The sequence below is a fragment of the Rosa rugosa genome, chromosome 5, assembly GCF_958449725.1.
Source record: "Rosa rugosa chromosome 5, drRosRugo1.1, whole genome shotgun sequence".
Lineage (NCBI taxonomy): Eukaryota > Viridiplantae > Streptophyta > Magnoliopsida > Rosales > Rosaceae > Rosa > Rosa rugosa.
Genome location: NC_084824.1, coordinates 10353600 through 10368778, shown reverse-complemented (window position 1 = coordinate 10368778; position 15179 = coordinate 10353600). Strand labels below are relative to the sequence as shown.

Here is a 15179-nt window from a genome sequence, read left to right as displayed (position 1 = left end):
TGACAGTAGGATTAGAATTCATGTCTGGGATCAATTAGTGCTTCTGGAGCAAGTGCACAATCCAATGGAGTTCTGTTGGTGGAAATAGAGGATAAAAACTGTTTCCAGAAAATTGCAAAAGAAATTTAGAGCTTTAGATTGTAAAGTACTTGTCCTCCATACAGACTTATATATACTAACAACAGATCATTAAGTTGCCAAATTCATCGGATCATATAATATTGATCTTCATCGTTTTAATGTTAAAGTGGATGATGATGAAGAACCATGACAATAAGTTCATAGCATCACGTCATACAGGACTTCTCTATGGATGATGATCCATATCAATGACTGAAGGACTTTGTGTAAGATCAAATATGGACATAACACATATCATCATAAAGTAATTGATGATTAGCTTAATATCAATCCTAGTTTAACATGGATACAAACAGTAAATCAATACTAGTAACTTAATGAATAGTGTATCAATTCATTAAGGATAGTAATCCATTGCTTAGTCGACAAGAAAGGCTACAAGTTGTGATACATTAGGAATCTAAGAGTGAAACCTAAACCGACAAGGAATGCTTTAATGGGAAGCTTCTTGAGGTTTAAGTCTCATATATATACAGATGAATTGGTCCCTGATTACTACCACGACTATTGCATAAGTTCTGTCCATTGAGAAGCAAGTTGGTAAGTAACAGAAGACCACATTCAGTGATCGAGTTAAGCAGTTGCATAAGATGGAATCCATGTCTGTTATTGCTGAAGGTAAGCCTTAATCCTTTTATGATTGTTGTGCATATGTTGTGAGCATGTAACTATGGTTTTACAATTGGTATCAGAGCATAGGCTCACAAATATGAAAAATCGTTTTAGGGTTTTGCAAAACAAACATAAAATTTTTTAAGAGTTTTTTGCTTTACGGGTCAAGTAATTGATCAGGTTACTGACCAAGTCACTGGTCATGTAACTGGTCAGGTATCTGACCAAGTAAGTAACTGACCAGGTAACTGACCAAGTAACTGGTCAGGTACCTGATCAAGGTAAGTTACTTAAGTCGACTGCTGCATCTGGTTAATTATAAAATTCACGCTTCCGCTATGATTTCTTAAGCAGCAAATTGGGGAAAAAGCAAAAACAGGTTTTTCTGTGAAAATTGTTTTCGATTCATAGCATGATAATTAAGTTTTGATTGTGCCCAAGAACCCTAGTTGCATTCCCGGCGTGCGTTAGGCTAGAGTAGATGGTGACCGGATGAAATTTACAATTTCTTGATTGTTCCCTGGTTTCTTGGAATCGAATCAACTTTGGTTATGCTTGAATATGCATGTTGAATTGATTGATGATATGGTATTGTATCTGTGATTGTGTAAAATTGTATGAAGAACAGAAATCTCCCAGATTTTGTTTACACGTTAAAGTTGACAGATACAAGAGCTTAATTTTCTTACAAGGATGAATCTGGATAGAATGTAAAGTAAAAGAGCTCATATGTTTTGTGGTTTTCTGTTGGCATAAGTGATTATGATGCACAAAGCATCCTTCATTGATGTTGGCAGAAAAACATTGATCAGGTACGTGTAACTGGTCAAGTAACTGACCAAGCAACTGACCAAGTAACTGTACCTGATCGAGTAACAAAACTGAAATTGTGTTTTGTGTTTTAAAACTATGCTTCAGTTTTATCTTCCAAAGAAGTGGTTAAGTATGGTTTTAGAATACAAAACAGCAGTATGAATGCTTGATGAAAATAAATACGGATACTTAGAAATTTTTCTTCTGTCTAAAGATGTGGATAAATTTCTTTGGATAACTTGTTTTCATTGAACATGGCATATTGATAAAGAACTCCAGGATATTAAGTTTCTGCTCAAAAGTGATGCTTAATATTGTTTTGTTATGGACTGACATGAATGCAAGTATGGTTGTTTAGGTTTTCTGTATGTTCTTGTTTTGGTTACTTAAAGCTAAATAAAACACAGAAAACTTAAACATATTTTCTTTACAAACTGAGAACTCACTCGAATTTTTTGTTTTGCTCCTTAGGCAACTCTTACATGAACTTGAACAGTGTCTTGATGTTAACTGGAACCAACTATAGAGCTTGGCTAGACTCTGTGGAAAATTATATGGGAATGCATGAGAACATAGACTACTGCTTTACTGAGGATAAGCCTGAAGAGTTAAATGAAAAGAGCACCAAGAAAGATACTGACCTTTACAAGAAGTGGCATAGATCCAATAGAATGGCTAAGAACCTCATCAGAACATCTATGTCTAAGACTGTCAGGGGAAGTATAGAAGAGCCTGAGCTAGCATCAGATTTTCTGGAACTCATAGGTGCTAAGTTTAAAGAAAGTGAAAAAGCAGAAGCAGCTAGGCTAACCAAGGAGTTTCATGATTTGAAGTACATGGGTTCAGGGGGAGTTAGAGAGCATATTATGAAGATGATCAATATAAATGGCAGACTCAGAGAGCTCTTGATGGGGGTTAGGGATGAGCAGGTAGTGCATTATGCACTACATTCCTTGCCTAACAGTTTTAGTCATCTTAGGACCAGTTACAACTCTCAAAAGGGAAATTGGACTCTAGATGAACTTATATCCATCTGTGTGGATGAGGAATCTAGGATCAAGGAAGAAAAGGAACCTGCTACGACCATTAACCTTATTGAGAAGCCTAAAAGGAAAAAGCCCCAGAATAAGCTCAAGCCTATCAAAGCCATAACTAAGAGTTCAACAGCTGCAGTGGCCAAGGAAAACAGGCCATTCAGGTTCAAGTGCTACTTTTGCAAAAGAGTAGGACACATGAAAAAGGACTGCACTGGCTATAAAAATTGGTTAGCCAAAAAGGGTAAGATTTTTTCTAATACAGTTTTTTCCTTAGAAATTAATCTTATAAATGTTGAACCACAGTCTTGGTGGATAGATTCAGGCTCACCTATTCATATTACTAATTCTTTGCAGGGATTCATAAGGAGGAGAATCCCAAAAAGTGATGAAGTGAACCTGTGTGTAGGCAACGGCATGAGAGTGGCAGTCAAGGCTATTGGAACCTTAAAGCTCGATTTAGGATTAGGAAAATTATTAGTTCTGGACAATGTTTTTTATGTACCTTCCATGAGAAGGAATTTGGTTTCAGTTTCTCTTTTAGTAAAATCTGGTTGTAGACTTGTTATGGATAGTAATGGAATTCTTATTTCTAAAAATTCTGTTCAAATTGGTTCTGGTGTTATTATGAATGATTATTTACAGTTAAATTGTTCAATGGCTCAACAAGAAATTTTACTTGTTGAAAATAACACCAACAGTACTAGCACTTTAACAGGTGTTAAAAGAACCAAACTAAATGAAAAGTCTGCATTTTTATGGCATAGAAGACTCGGCCATGTTTCAAAAGAGAGATTGAAAATTTTGGTGAAAAACAACATCCTAAATGAACTTGATTTTTCTGATCTAACAGACTGTGTTGAATGCTTTAAGGGAAAAATAACTAATACTAGAAAGAAGACTGCATATAGAAGCCAAAATTTATTAGAACTCATACACACCGATATATGTGGACCATTTAGGCATCAAACTATCTGTGGGAATGTGTATTTTATCACATTTATTGATGACTTTTCTAGATACAGTTATATTTATCTACTTTCAGAAAAGGCACAAGCATTGAAAGCCTTTAAAATCTTTAAGTCTGAGGTAGAAAATCAACTAGAAAAGAAAATCAAAACAGTGAGATCAGATAGAGGGGGTGAGTTCTATGGCAAGTACACTGAATCCGGCCAACAAAAGGGTCCATTTGCCTTGTTTTTGCAAGACAATGGAATTAAAGCTCAATATACAACACCCTATAACCCACAACAGAATGGTGTTGCAGAGAGAAAGAATAGGACCCTTTTGAACATGGTTAGATGCATGATGTGTACAACTGGTTTGCCAAAATTTTTGTGGGGTGAGGCTTTAAAAACTGCAAATTATATTTGCAACAGAACACCTAGCAAAGCTATAGAAAAGACTGCTTTTGAGCTTTGGTGTGGCAGAAAACCTAGTCTTCATCACTGCCATGTTTGGGGATGTCATGCAGAAGCTAGGATTTATAATCCAAGCTTGAATAAACTTGATCCTAAGACAGTTAGTTGCTATTTTATAGGTTATCCAGATAAATCTAAAGGCTATAAATTATATTCTGCTCATCATTCACCTAGAATTTTTGAAACACATCAAGTAAAGTTTCTAAGTGAAAAAGTTCACAATACAAACCTTGAGGATTTAACCTCAGATTTTGAGGAAATTGTGTCGGATGAGAATATAAGTGTTGTATTGCCTTTAGAACAAGATGTAACTGATCGAGTCACTGGTCGAGTAACTGACCACGTAACTGTCCCTGATCAAGTAACCGGTCATGTAACTGGTCATGTCACTGACCATGTAACTGACCAAGTAACTGTACCTGGTCATGTAACTGACCATGTAACTGGTCAAGTACCTGTCACTGGTCAAGTCACTGACCAAGTAACTGTCGCTGGACAAGTAACTGACCATGTCACTGGTCAAGTAACTAACCAAGTAACTGTCACTGGTCAAGTAACTAACCAAGTAACTGTCACTGGTCAAGTAACTGACCCTGTAACTGATCAAGTCCCTGTCAACCCTCAGCCTAGAAGATCACAGAGAGCAAGAAAACCAACTTATGGGGGGGAAGATAGTGACTACATTGTTTATCTGCAAGAAGCAGAAATTGAAATGGACTGTGCAGAGGACAATGATCCGACTACTTTTAACCAGGCTATTGAAAGTAATGAATCTCACCAATGGCAGCTAGCAATGGAAGCAGAAATTGATTCCATGAGCCAAAATGCAGTTTGGGAATTAGTTGAACCTGACTCTAATCAGAAACCTATAGGTTGTAAATGGGTTTTCAAAACCAAAAGAGATGCAAATGGCAATGTAGAGAGACATAAAGCAAGATTAGTTGCCAAGGGTTTTACACAGAAGGAGGGCATTGATTTTACTGAGACTTTTTCTCCAGTTTCTACAAAAGACTCGTTTAGGATAATCATGGCTTTAGTGGCTCATTTTGATATGGAGCTGCACCAAATGGATGTTAAAACAGCCTTCTTGAATGGTGAACTAGATGAAGTGATTTATATGAAGCAGCCAGAAGGTTTTGTGCAAGCTGGAAGTGAAAACTTAGTATGCAGGTTAAGAAAATCAATTTATGGCCTTAAACAAGCTTCTAGACAGTGGTACAAGAAATTTGATTCTGTGATTTCTACTTTTGGATTTACAGAGAATCTTGTTGATGAGTGTGTTTACTTGAAGACAATTGGGAACAATTTTATTTTCCTAGTTCTCTATGTGGATGATATACTTTTGGCTAGCAGTAACATTAAACTGCTTAAAGACACCAAGAGCTTTCTGTCAAAGAATTTTGACATGAAAGACTTAGGAGAAGCATCCTATGTACTAGGCATTGAGATTAAAAGAGATAGAGCACAGAGACTACTTGGTTTGTCTCAACAGAATTATATTACCAAAGTTTTGAAGAGATTTGGTATGGAAAAGTGTGCAGCTGGAGAAGTTCCCATGTCCAAAGGTGATAAGTTAACCAAGAAGCAGAGTCCTAATAGTGATGTTGAGAAAGAAATTATGGAGTCAAAGCCTTATGCTAGACTTGTAGGAAGTCTCATGTATGCACAAGTCTGCACTAGGCCAGACTTGTCTTTTGCAGTAGGGATTTTATCGAGATTTCAATCTAATCCAGGCCATGAACATTGGGTAGCTGGGAAGAAAGTGTTGAGGTACCTGCAGAAAACTAAAAGTCACATGCTAGTTTATAGGCAAGTGGAGGATCTGAAACTCGTTGGATTTTCAGATTCTGATTTCGCAGGGAACTATCCAGACTCCAAGAAGTCAACTTGTGGATATGTGTACATGCTAGCAGGAGGTGCAGTTGCTTGGAAAACCATGAAGCAAACACTAGTTTCAACCTCCACCATGCAAGCTGAATTTATTGCAGTATATGAAACTGTGTGTGAAGGACTTTGGATCAGGAATTTCTTGATGCAGACCAAAGTGTTAAGTCACATTGTGGCAGGCACACTTGTGATTTATTGTGATAATGAAGCAGCAGTTTTCTTCAGTAAGAACAGTAAAAGGTCAAATAATTCTAAACACATTGATTTAAAGTATTACAGTGTTAGAGAAAGGGTTAAGCATGGTGAGATAGCTGTTTTGAACATTGACACGAATTCGCAGCTAGCAGACCCCTTCACCAAGGCCTTGTCAGTAGCAGCATTCCAGAAACATACAGCCAACATTGGAGTTTTAGCTAATCTAGATGCTTAGGTTCAGTATAGAGTTAATCCAGTTGGAGCAATTTAAATTTCTAAGGTTTTTGAGTTCTTGTATTTTTAGTTGTGATCTTTTGACTTTATTTATCACAACTTGTTTGTAATGACAGATTTTATTATTATCAATAAACTTTTGAGGTATTTCCAGTTATGATTTTGCTGCAGCTTTATTGTTTTATTTTGGAAATTATCATCTTGTTTTGAATATCATACTTGCTATCAGATGGCTTAAATCATGTGAAGCATGATGTTAAGGTTCAAGCAATATTTTTTAAGCCATCAGTGTTCAGTAAATTTGCTTGAGTTTCTGGTTTTAGAAACATAAAGTAGGACCTAATATATGTTTACTTGTTGATACACATTAACATATATTGTATCACTTCTGGTTGAACATATGTGGATTGCAGAAGCTTATGTTAGTGGTTTTGAAACTCTGCATTTTTGTTAAAATGTATACTGTTTCTTGCTCTGCATAAGTAACTGTGATCTGACCATGTTGGAATGGATTTTCGATTTGAGTTTGTTATCTGGCGCGCACTTCAGTAAGTTAAGTAGGTTTTGATGTTCTCTGGTGCAAATCATCGAGCATGATATGTGTGAGTCCAAGGGGGAGATTGTAAGATCAAATATGGACATAACACATATCATCATAAAGTAATTGATGATTAGCTTAATATCAATCCTAGTTTAACATGGATACAAACAGTAAATCAATACTAGTAACTTAATGAATAGTGTATCAATTCATTAAGGATAGTAATCCATTGCTTAGTCGACAAGAAAGGCTACAAGTTGTGATACATTAGGAATCTAAGAGTGAAACCTAAACCGACAAGGAATGCTTTAATGGGAAGCTTCTTGAGGTTTAAGTCTCATATATATACAGATGAATTGGTCCCTGATTACTACCACGACTATTGCATAAGTTCTGTCCATTGAGAAGCAAGTTGGTAAGTAACAGAAGACCACATTCAGTGATCGAGTTAAGCAGTTGCATAAGATGGAATCCATGTCTGTTATTGCTGAAGGTAAGCCTTAATCCTTTTATGATTGTTGTGCATATGTTGTGAGCATGTAACTATGGTTTTACACTTTGGACCATCAAGAAAACTTCGACCAAAAGTGTTCAACATGAATCCAGCAACAGTTGTTTACTTACTGAAGCAACATAAATACTGGAATGGAAATTTTTTGGGAAAATGTCTAGTTATTGATAGTGAGAATTTTAGTTTCCAGATATAGATTAGTTAGTACATCTTTTTGTAGTGAGAATAAATGAATAACTAGACATATAGACCAGAAATCAAATTTAGCAGTTGTTCTTGCTCCTGGAGGATCACATTCTACAATTTGGCTGCAAAAAACCACAGTAGAAACGGCAGTGATGACAAACTGTGCATTCTCAGTTGCTTCTTCTTCTTTTCTTCTTTATCAAATAAGGAATTAACGCGATATTAGTCATTCGGAGTCAAACACTGTACGGCCAGGGAGTCATTCCCACTCCCTGGGAATCCACTGCCCTTCCCCCTATTTGTTATTTTATTAATAAAGAAAAAAAGTGGGGGAACATAAACCTTGCCCCAAACACAAAAGGAAAGGAAAACAGAGCTTCATGCCTAACAAAAGCTCAAAACTACAACTATGGACACCCCCAACAAACAGCCATAATACCATCTTCCATGACAAACAATAAAACTGATTGTACCAAACTGTGCATTCTCAATTGCTTGCTGTATCAATAAAATCAGTTGTATCAAACTGTGCATCCGATCTTCTGAGCTCTAATTAAAATCATGACAATTACAGCAATGGTGATGTTCAAGACAATGACTTGCTAAGGATGGAATAGATTAATATATACTAGAACTTTGAATATACGTGGATTACAGTGTTACTTTCTTGTGTCGGTACCTAATAAGAGAACAAGCTTCAGTTGAACCGCTGAAACTTCGTTGGCACCCACAAAAAACAATAAATTAAAAAGAATATCGCCAAAGAAAAATTTGTTGGTAAAAGTTTCCATAAAAAGATGAAATAAGTTTTCGTTGGCAAAAGTGTTCCATGGTTCAAAACTTCAAATTGCTGGTAAATTAGGGGCTTTGACTTGTTCAACTAATGGAAAGCACTCCTGATAGATGCATTACCTAATTATAAGCTCTTTTTATATGGTCTCTGAACTTGGGATTCAGTTAGTTGTTTTGTTTGTTCACTTGTATTCTGTTCATGCCTTTTAAGCCTTAGCTTGGTTCCTTGAGTAGCAATCATGCTTATGTAATTGCTGCTAAGTTATGAGCCTGACTTGTTCAATTAATCGAAAGCACTCATTCATTTTGTAATCAGGTGTTACCAATAATCACAAACTCCTTTGTTATATCGTTTTGCAGAAGCATTATTAACAATTAAGATTATCTCAATTAGATAAGCTGGCCCGCAGTACATATCAAAGTAGTTGATGTGTGCGGTTGAAATGGTACTGAAGAATGCAGTGTGCACTGTTTTTTCATTGTCTTGGATATTCTTTATTATATCTCTTTTTGTACAGCATTGAAAATGTAAAATATCCTCATTATCAATGATGATCCAAGTGCAGCAATGAGTATTGGAATCTATAAATGATACAATAAAGTTCAACCAAAAAAACACAATAAACTATAACTTACCTGCACTGTTCTGATTTACACAAGCTAGCTAAAAAAATCCAAGGTTTATATGCCTATAATGGAAGCATTGGATGTGTCAGGACTACCATAGTAGTTAAGCTCTACAAAAGTACCCCCTCCTTCTCCCTTTGCAAGTCTTCCCGGATTGACACAGATGCATTTAACCGGCTGTTCTCCTTCACTTCTTTCACCGAGGGACAGCACCTGAAACCAAAGCAAAATTTCTATTAACTTTTCTTGAGGACATTCGGCAACTCCTAGGTTTAAACATCACATTGTCATAAAATCTAAAACCAATTTTCATCGGTGTGGCAATATCACCATTCTGTATGATCTGTTAGATTTGCTTTGACATTGAAATTGGTATGAACATTTACCTTTACAAAATACTTCATGTCAGAGGGTAGGATGAGAATGTCTGGGATCAATGAGATGTTTAGAGCTTCTGGAGCAAGTGAAAAATCCAATGGAACACTTTCTGCTGGTGGATATAAAGGATAAAAGCTGTTCCAAAAAATTACAAAATAGGTTTGAGTTTTAGATGGTAAACCACTTCTCACCATATGGACTTATACTAACATGAACTGAACAATGCTTTTATAAGTTATTAGAAACATGCCTGCGTTGGCTGAGTATATGGTTTGCAAGTCTACTCATGCGATCACTGGGTGTTCCATCCTTTGGAATACGTGAGGTCTCCTCTCCACTAAGGTGTTTAAGAATATCGACAGAGCAGCAACCTATCTTGACCTGAAACCAGAAGTTGAGTATGAAATTACTTCTACATCCCACCATCTATGCTTTGGATAAGTAAGGCCAACAGACATAAAAACTGGTGCTATTGTGGCTACAGCTCCTGATTTGGAAGAAATGCAACTAAAGCATAGATAGAAACATTTGCAATGCAAATGCATAATACAAACTTTGTCAACTACAGATCATTATTTTGCCAATTAATCTCGTATACAGTCATCTCATCAGCAACATGGAGCATCATCTTTATCATTTTGCTTTCATGTACAGGTTCTTAACCTGTGAAAATGAACTATTTCAATGTTGGTTTTTGTTGTACGGCCTCAAGATGTCTTAATTTTCTAACTGCTGAAGGTTCTGTAATATCATACCAATGAATTGAAAGTATATAAGCAACATACAGTTTGAATGACAGGTTCAAAGTTGAGAAAGGAAGACCTGCACTACAAAATCAAATAAAGGACAGTCTTACTCTAAGTTCATCCTTGAGATCGTGTCTTATAATGACCAAGTGTATCTTGCGATTTAAATCTTAAGTTTTAATCTTCATACGATTTTTGAACTAGAACTTTTGGGTTTAACATTAACAGTATTTTGGAATAAGTTAACAGTGTTATTCTCATAATTTCACAGCAAGTGCCATGTGTGTTACCTGATTTGCCTCGAACATTCCTGGATTTGTGATACTCGTGATCTGAGTAAGAATATGTGAAACCACTTAGTAAGTGCAAATCCAGAAAATGAAATTTACTTAGGAATTGCCTAGTGGTTTGAAAGATAAATCGCTCAAAATTTACAAAACCAATGTACCTGACGTTTGAGATCTGGAGGACGAATATCAAAGGGAGGCTGCAAGACCAAACAAAGATTATATAATATATTAATATTATATTTCTTGTAGCATCTTGATGAATTGTAAGCACATATGTACTATATGTATTTGATTGAAAAGCAACATTACCTGAGGGAAAACAAAGTCATGGTTAGCATCACGTACAGATGGTACAAGAACGACACGCGCATGGGATCCCATGTATTCTGCATAATCTTGCAACTGCTCAAAGATAAAAGGAAAAAAGGCATGAAGAAAAACAGATGTTTGACAGTCTTCAAGATAACAATTACACAACTTCGAAAGTACATACCCTTCTTATAATTTCAAATTGGAATATGTCATCAAAGGTCCTGTCAACAGTGCCTTTCTTAATTTCTGGATGTTCAGAATCAATAAATGGTCCTAGCTGAGAAAAAACATCATATGTCAACATGAAAGATCAACATAGTAAAATTCTTGAGAAAAATTCTGTTGCAGAAAAGTAGATACTTGCCAATATAAGCAATTGAGGAAGCTTTCTGTTTGCATATGCTAGCAGCTCTTTTAGAGGTTCAAACAGTAAATTGTCAATCGTGGTAAAAGGACCTGATGCAATGATCTGTTTTAAATACGGAAGGTATGGGTTACCAACATAGATCAAGAAATTTTCAAGGAATCGCAGAAGTTATATATTTCACAATAATCAGCAAATATTTAAAGTACTAGGACAACATCACCTACATAACACCTAACATTTGAGCAAGCAGAAAGTAATATTTTTTTGTTTGTTTCCAGAAATGTAAGATATATGATGCCCTTTGCTTGGATAGGGTTAGCAAACCAAACCCTTATACCTCTTCACTTAATGACAAATGCTCTCCAATTAGAAACAATACATTCTATTATCTTCTAGTCTTTCTTGTTCCTCTAAAAGCCTACAACTTACAAATTGTTGATTTTTGTAGCAGTGCATCACCAGCTTCCTTAAAGAACATCTAATTGTCTAGATTTTATGGTACCATCACTAGGGAAACTCTACCCTTAGCTTCTCAAAAATTTATATCTAAACATTATCTTTCAAGTGAGTTCAGAGTGTGCTGTGAAAAATGAATTCTGGTTTAGTGAAAACAGTAAACAATTCAATATGACTGATAGATGAATAAGCTTTAGCACAAGAAAACAGGTGTGTCTCATAGATTGACACAGGCTACAGGTTTACATACCACTGATAGCTCTGGTTGTGGACTGGCCAGATCGATTGACAAACTCTCCGGATCCAAAGCTGGCTTTTTTGCAGGATGCAAGTTTTCATCAGCAGCAACAGATAAAGGGATTGAATCAATCAGTTTAGAAGCAATGAAGCAATGTCCACTAGGATTGTGCCCCACAATACCTACTACCTGCAGGAATACAATCGTTCCATGTTAGATTTTAAACATGATGTTCATTTCAACATCTGAAATCAGAGCCATGGTTTTTGCATCTGATGTTCTAATACCTGGCCTGGAAAGATTGAATACTGGCTCACATGGTGTAACTCTATTCGAACACGTTGGCCTCCAGAATGTTCAGCACTACAAAAATCAAAGAAGTGAAAAGAAAATTATCATTCAAAATCCTGTTGCACATGAAGAATTATAGGAAAGTCCATGAGTTTCTACCTGCTTTGCAGCAAGGTGGACTTCTCGTTCAAATGGCCTTCTCCATCACAACAAATCATCCCAACCGTAAATATGCTTTTCTGAAACAAGATATTTTTTCAGATGGTTAGACTTATGCTCTATGTAGAAACATACTCTTAAAAGCAAACAAGTGACAACATGAAGATTGAATTTCAAGTTGAAATCATAACCAGCTTTGGATTGATTTTCTTCCCACCCTTTTTTAAGTTGAGAGAGAGAGAGAGAGAGAGAGAGAGAGAGAGAGGGGGATTACTATACCTCAGAAGAAATTGTAGGGTCCACTGGTTCCTCATACTGCCCGGATGAAACCAGTGCAGTTGCATGCTTTAAAATTCGGGTTTCGAGTGCATTAAACTGAGCCAACAAAAGCTTAAGTTAGTGAAGTACTTATGTGAAGGTGAAATCAATATGCTAAAATAAGTTTCACTTACCCTATCTGCAATCCTATCATACATGAACCTACAGCCTATTTCAGGACCTGAACCATGGACTACTAAAGAGCACCTCTTCCCAGGCTTAACCCTCCTGATAATGTCATCTTCGTCTTGATCCTCATTATCATCTTCCTTCTTGACATTCTCTGTATTTGGCATATTTTCAATACTAAATTTCACAACAAACTTGTCAGTTCGTCTACCAAAGGGGGTTATAAGCTTTGTTGGTTTTCCAGAAGAAGGAATGTTCCCATTTGTTTGTGGTGTTGAGTAGAATGAATCTGAATAGTGGTTCTGGGATTTGGATATTGGAGTGTGAAGAACCGTTTCCTCTATATCTACATCTTCACCATTCAAAATCCTGCACAGGGTTTCCCATCTCTTATCAGATACTGAATTACCAATACAAATCATAATAAATTCAATGTCCACAAGTTCAATGATTGTCAAATCCTCTTTGTATCATTACCATTTTATCATATATCCCCGAAGGGCCTATACCAACTACAAATTCACAACTCCTATATACAGCAAACTTACATGTCCACATCATTACTGGAGTAAATATGCAGACCGGGTTCCTCCTTATTAGTCAGAGCTTCTTTCTGCTCATTCTGCAAATGCTGTAAAAACCCTTCCATTTCGACATCTCGAACCACCGGTTCGTTTAACTGCCTGCAGTGTATATCATACATATATAAACCCAATCCCTTGCTCTTATGACAAGTCCAAAATTCGAGGCCAGGATCTTCCCATAAAAAAAAAAAAAAAAAAATGGAATCGATTTGGCCAGAACCCTAAACACACAGATTCGGAAGAGGAATTGACCTGTTGAGGTAGTAAATTTCCCAGCTTGAAACGAGATCCGAAGGCGTGAGCTTGTAATTGATGCAGAAAGTGAGACCTAATCCAAGATTATCAGTGAGTGAGTGTGGTTTTTGGTGGGATTAGGGATTTTGGGTGAAGAAAAGCAGAAGCCAAAAAAAAAAAATCTTACATTTTTTGAGAATTTCGTCTTCTTCGTCGAGAGTGAAGTCGCTCTTGATGAATTCCGCTTTGATTTGGTCTTCCATTTTTTGGAATTAGGGATCTGACTCTGTTTCTCTCTCTAGGGTTTATAAGCCGCCAATTTGGGAGTTGCAGAGATTTGGCGGGAAATGTGAAGCTCTTTAGGGGGGGGGGTAACTACTTTGCAATTCCCATAATGCCCTTTTCACCTGGAGTATTCACAAAGTGACATGTCGTAAATTTCGGAGTGATGTATTTTTTTTCTTTCTTTTTTTCTATTGGTGAAATTTAGTAACATGCTCATTGCATTAAATGGGATCCACCAAGCTGTCAAATGGTCGAGCTTAATTTTGATGGCTCTATTATTCGTAACAACAAATAATGCTGCTGATGATGGTTTTATCGTAAGAGATTCTAATGGTACTTCCTTTAGTGGCGAGGTCAAATAATTTTTTTTTTTTTTTTTGACAACTTGAAATACTTAATAAAAAACAAGGGGAAGAAGAACCCTTGACAGAAACAAACAAAGAGCCAGGACCAAACCAACTAAACTAGAGGTGGACCTGGAAGCCCATCATACAACAAAATTTCAAGTAAAGAGGAGGGAGGGTGACGAACCCAGTTGGAAGGACACTTCCCACTGTTAACTAATGAAGCAACATGATGAGCTGCTTTATTAGCCTTTCTACTGATCCAAGACCAGTTAAACTGCCGGGTTGAAGAGAGGTACTGGACTTGAGAAATAATGGTTGCAGCTTTCCAATCAGAGGCAGGGAGATTATGGGAGATGGAGTTGATCAAAGTTTGAGAATCTGAAGAGATAATGACATCCATATGAGGGAAGGAGTTTGCCAGAAGAATTGCTTCCCGAACTGCTAATGCTTCTGCTGCCAAAGGGGAAGGAGCGAGCATTTTTGCCGTTTTACCGGCAATCAAAGAACCTTTCCAGTTTCTAGCCAAAGCTGCCACTCCACACATAAGGGTATCCTTCTGCCAAGAAGCATCAGTATTGATGAGGATGGCATTTACAGAAGGCGGAGACCACTTAACAGGAATAGTATTGGGAATGGTGTGACACCCAAAATCTGAATCTAAACTCGTTAATGAGTGAGCTGCAAGGAATTCAGTCGCCGCTTTAAAAGCAGACAAAGCAATCTTGATTGGATTTGGAGATAGCTTATTAAAAAAACAATCACATCTATGCTTCCAAATTCTCCACAGAAAGAACACAACATGGGTGACAAAATTAGCAGGGGTATCCATTTGGCTTATGTTGAAGAGCCAACTTTCAAAAGAAGTGATAGCTTGTAGAGGAACTTTGTAAGATAGGGGATGAGCAAACCAAGCACTTACAATCCAAGGACAAGTGAGAAGAGCATGTTCAGTTGTTTCATTTGGGTCAGGCATAACTGACACTCAGCTGAAGATGCAATATGTCTTCTAAATAAATTGCCCTTTGTTGGAAGAATACCATGACAAGCACGC

General features: G+C 36.7%; 2 protein-coding genes across 2 annotated transcripts; both read right to left on the bottom strand.

Annotated features, from left to right (window-relative positions):
* Positions 1–8887: 8887 nt before the first annotated feature.
* Positions 8888–13832, bottom strand: LOC133710024 (uncharacterized). Its single transcript, XM_062135995.1, has 16 exons — positions 13684–13832; positions 13515–13590; positions 13227–13361; positions 12684–13047; positions 12511–12606; positions 12232–12311; positions 12069–12144; positions 11794–11970; positions 11085–11189; positions 10902–10997; positions 10718–10810; positions 10567–10605; positions 10409–10450; positions 9623–9753; positions 9381–9507; positions 8888–9207 (listed from the first exon to the last, which is right to left on the bottom strand). Exons 1-16 carry the CDS (start codon positions 13757–13759, stop codon positions 9049–9051), a joined length of 1872 nt encoding a protein of 623 aa, XP_061991979.1. The 5' UTR covers positions 13760–13832; the 3' UTR covers positions 8888–9048.
* A 408-nt stretch (positions 13833–14240) lies between these two features.
* LOC133711181 (uncharacterized) lies at positions 14241–14957 on the bottom strand. Its single transcript, XM_062137341.1, has one exon. It carries the CDS (start codon positions 14955–14957, stop codon positions 14241–14243), a length of 717 nt encoding a protein of 238 aa, XP_061993325.1.
* Between the last annotated feature and the right edge of the window lie 222 nt (positions 14958–15179).

What these genes read in the sequence shown, in the direction of transcription:
- LOC133710024 (XM_062135995.1), bottom strand. Translation starts at nt 13,759, where the DNA reads ATGGAAGACCAAATCAAAGCGGAATTCATCAAGAGCGACTTCACTCTC. An exon ending in AGACGAAATTCTCAAAAAAT is followed by an intron (nt 13,591 to 13,683) that starts GTAAGATTTTTT and finishes ATCTTGGATTAG; the next exon opens with GTCTCACTTTCTGCATCAAT. An exon ending in ACCCTACAATTTCTTCTGAG is followed by an intron (nt 12,312 to 12,510) that starts GTATAGTAATCC and finishes ATCTTGTTTCAG; the next exon opens with AAAAGCATATTTACGGTTGG.
- LOC133711181 (XM_062137341.1), bottom strand. Translation starts at nt 14,957, where the DNA reads ATGGATACCCCTGCTAATTTTGTCACCCATGTTGTGTTCTTTCTGTGG.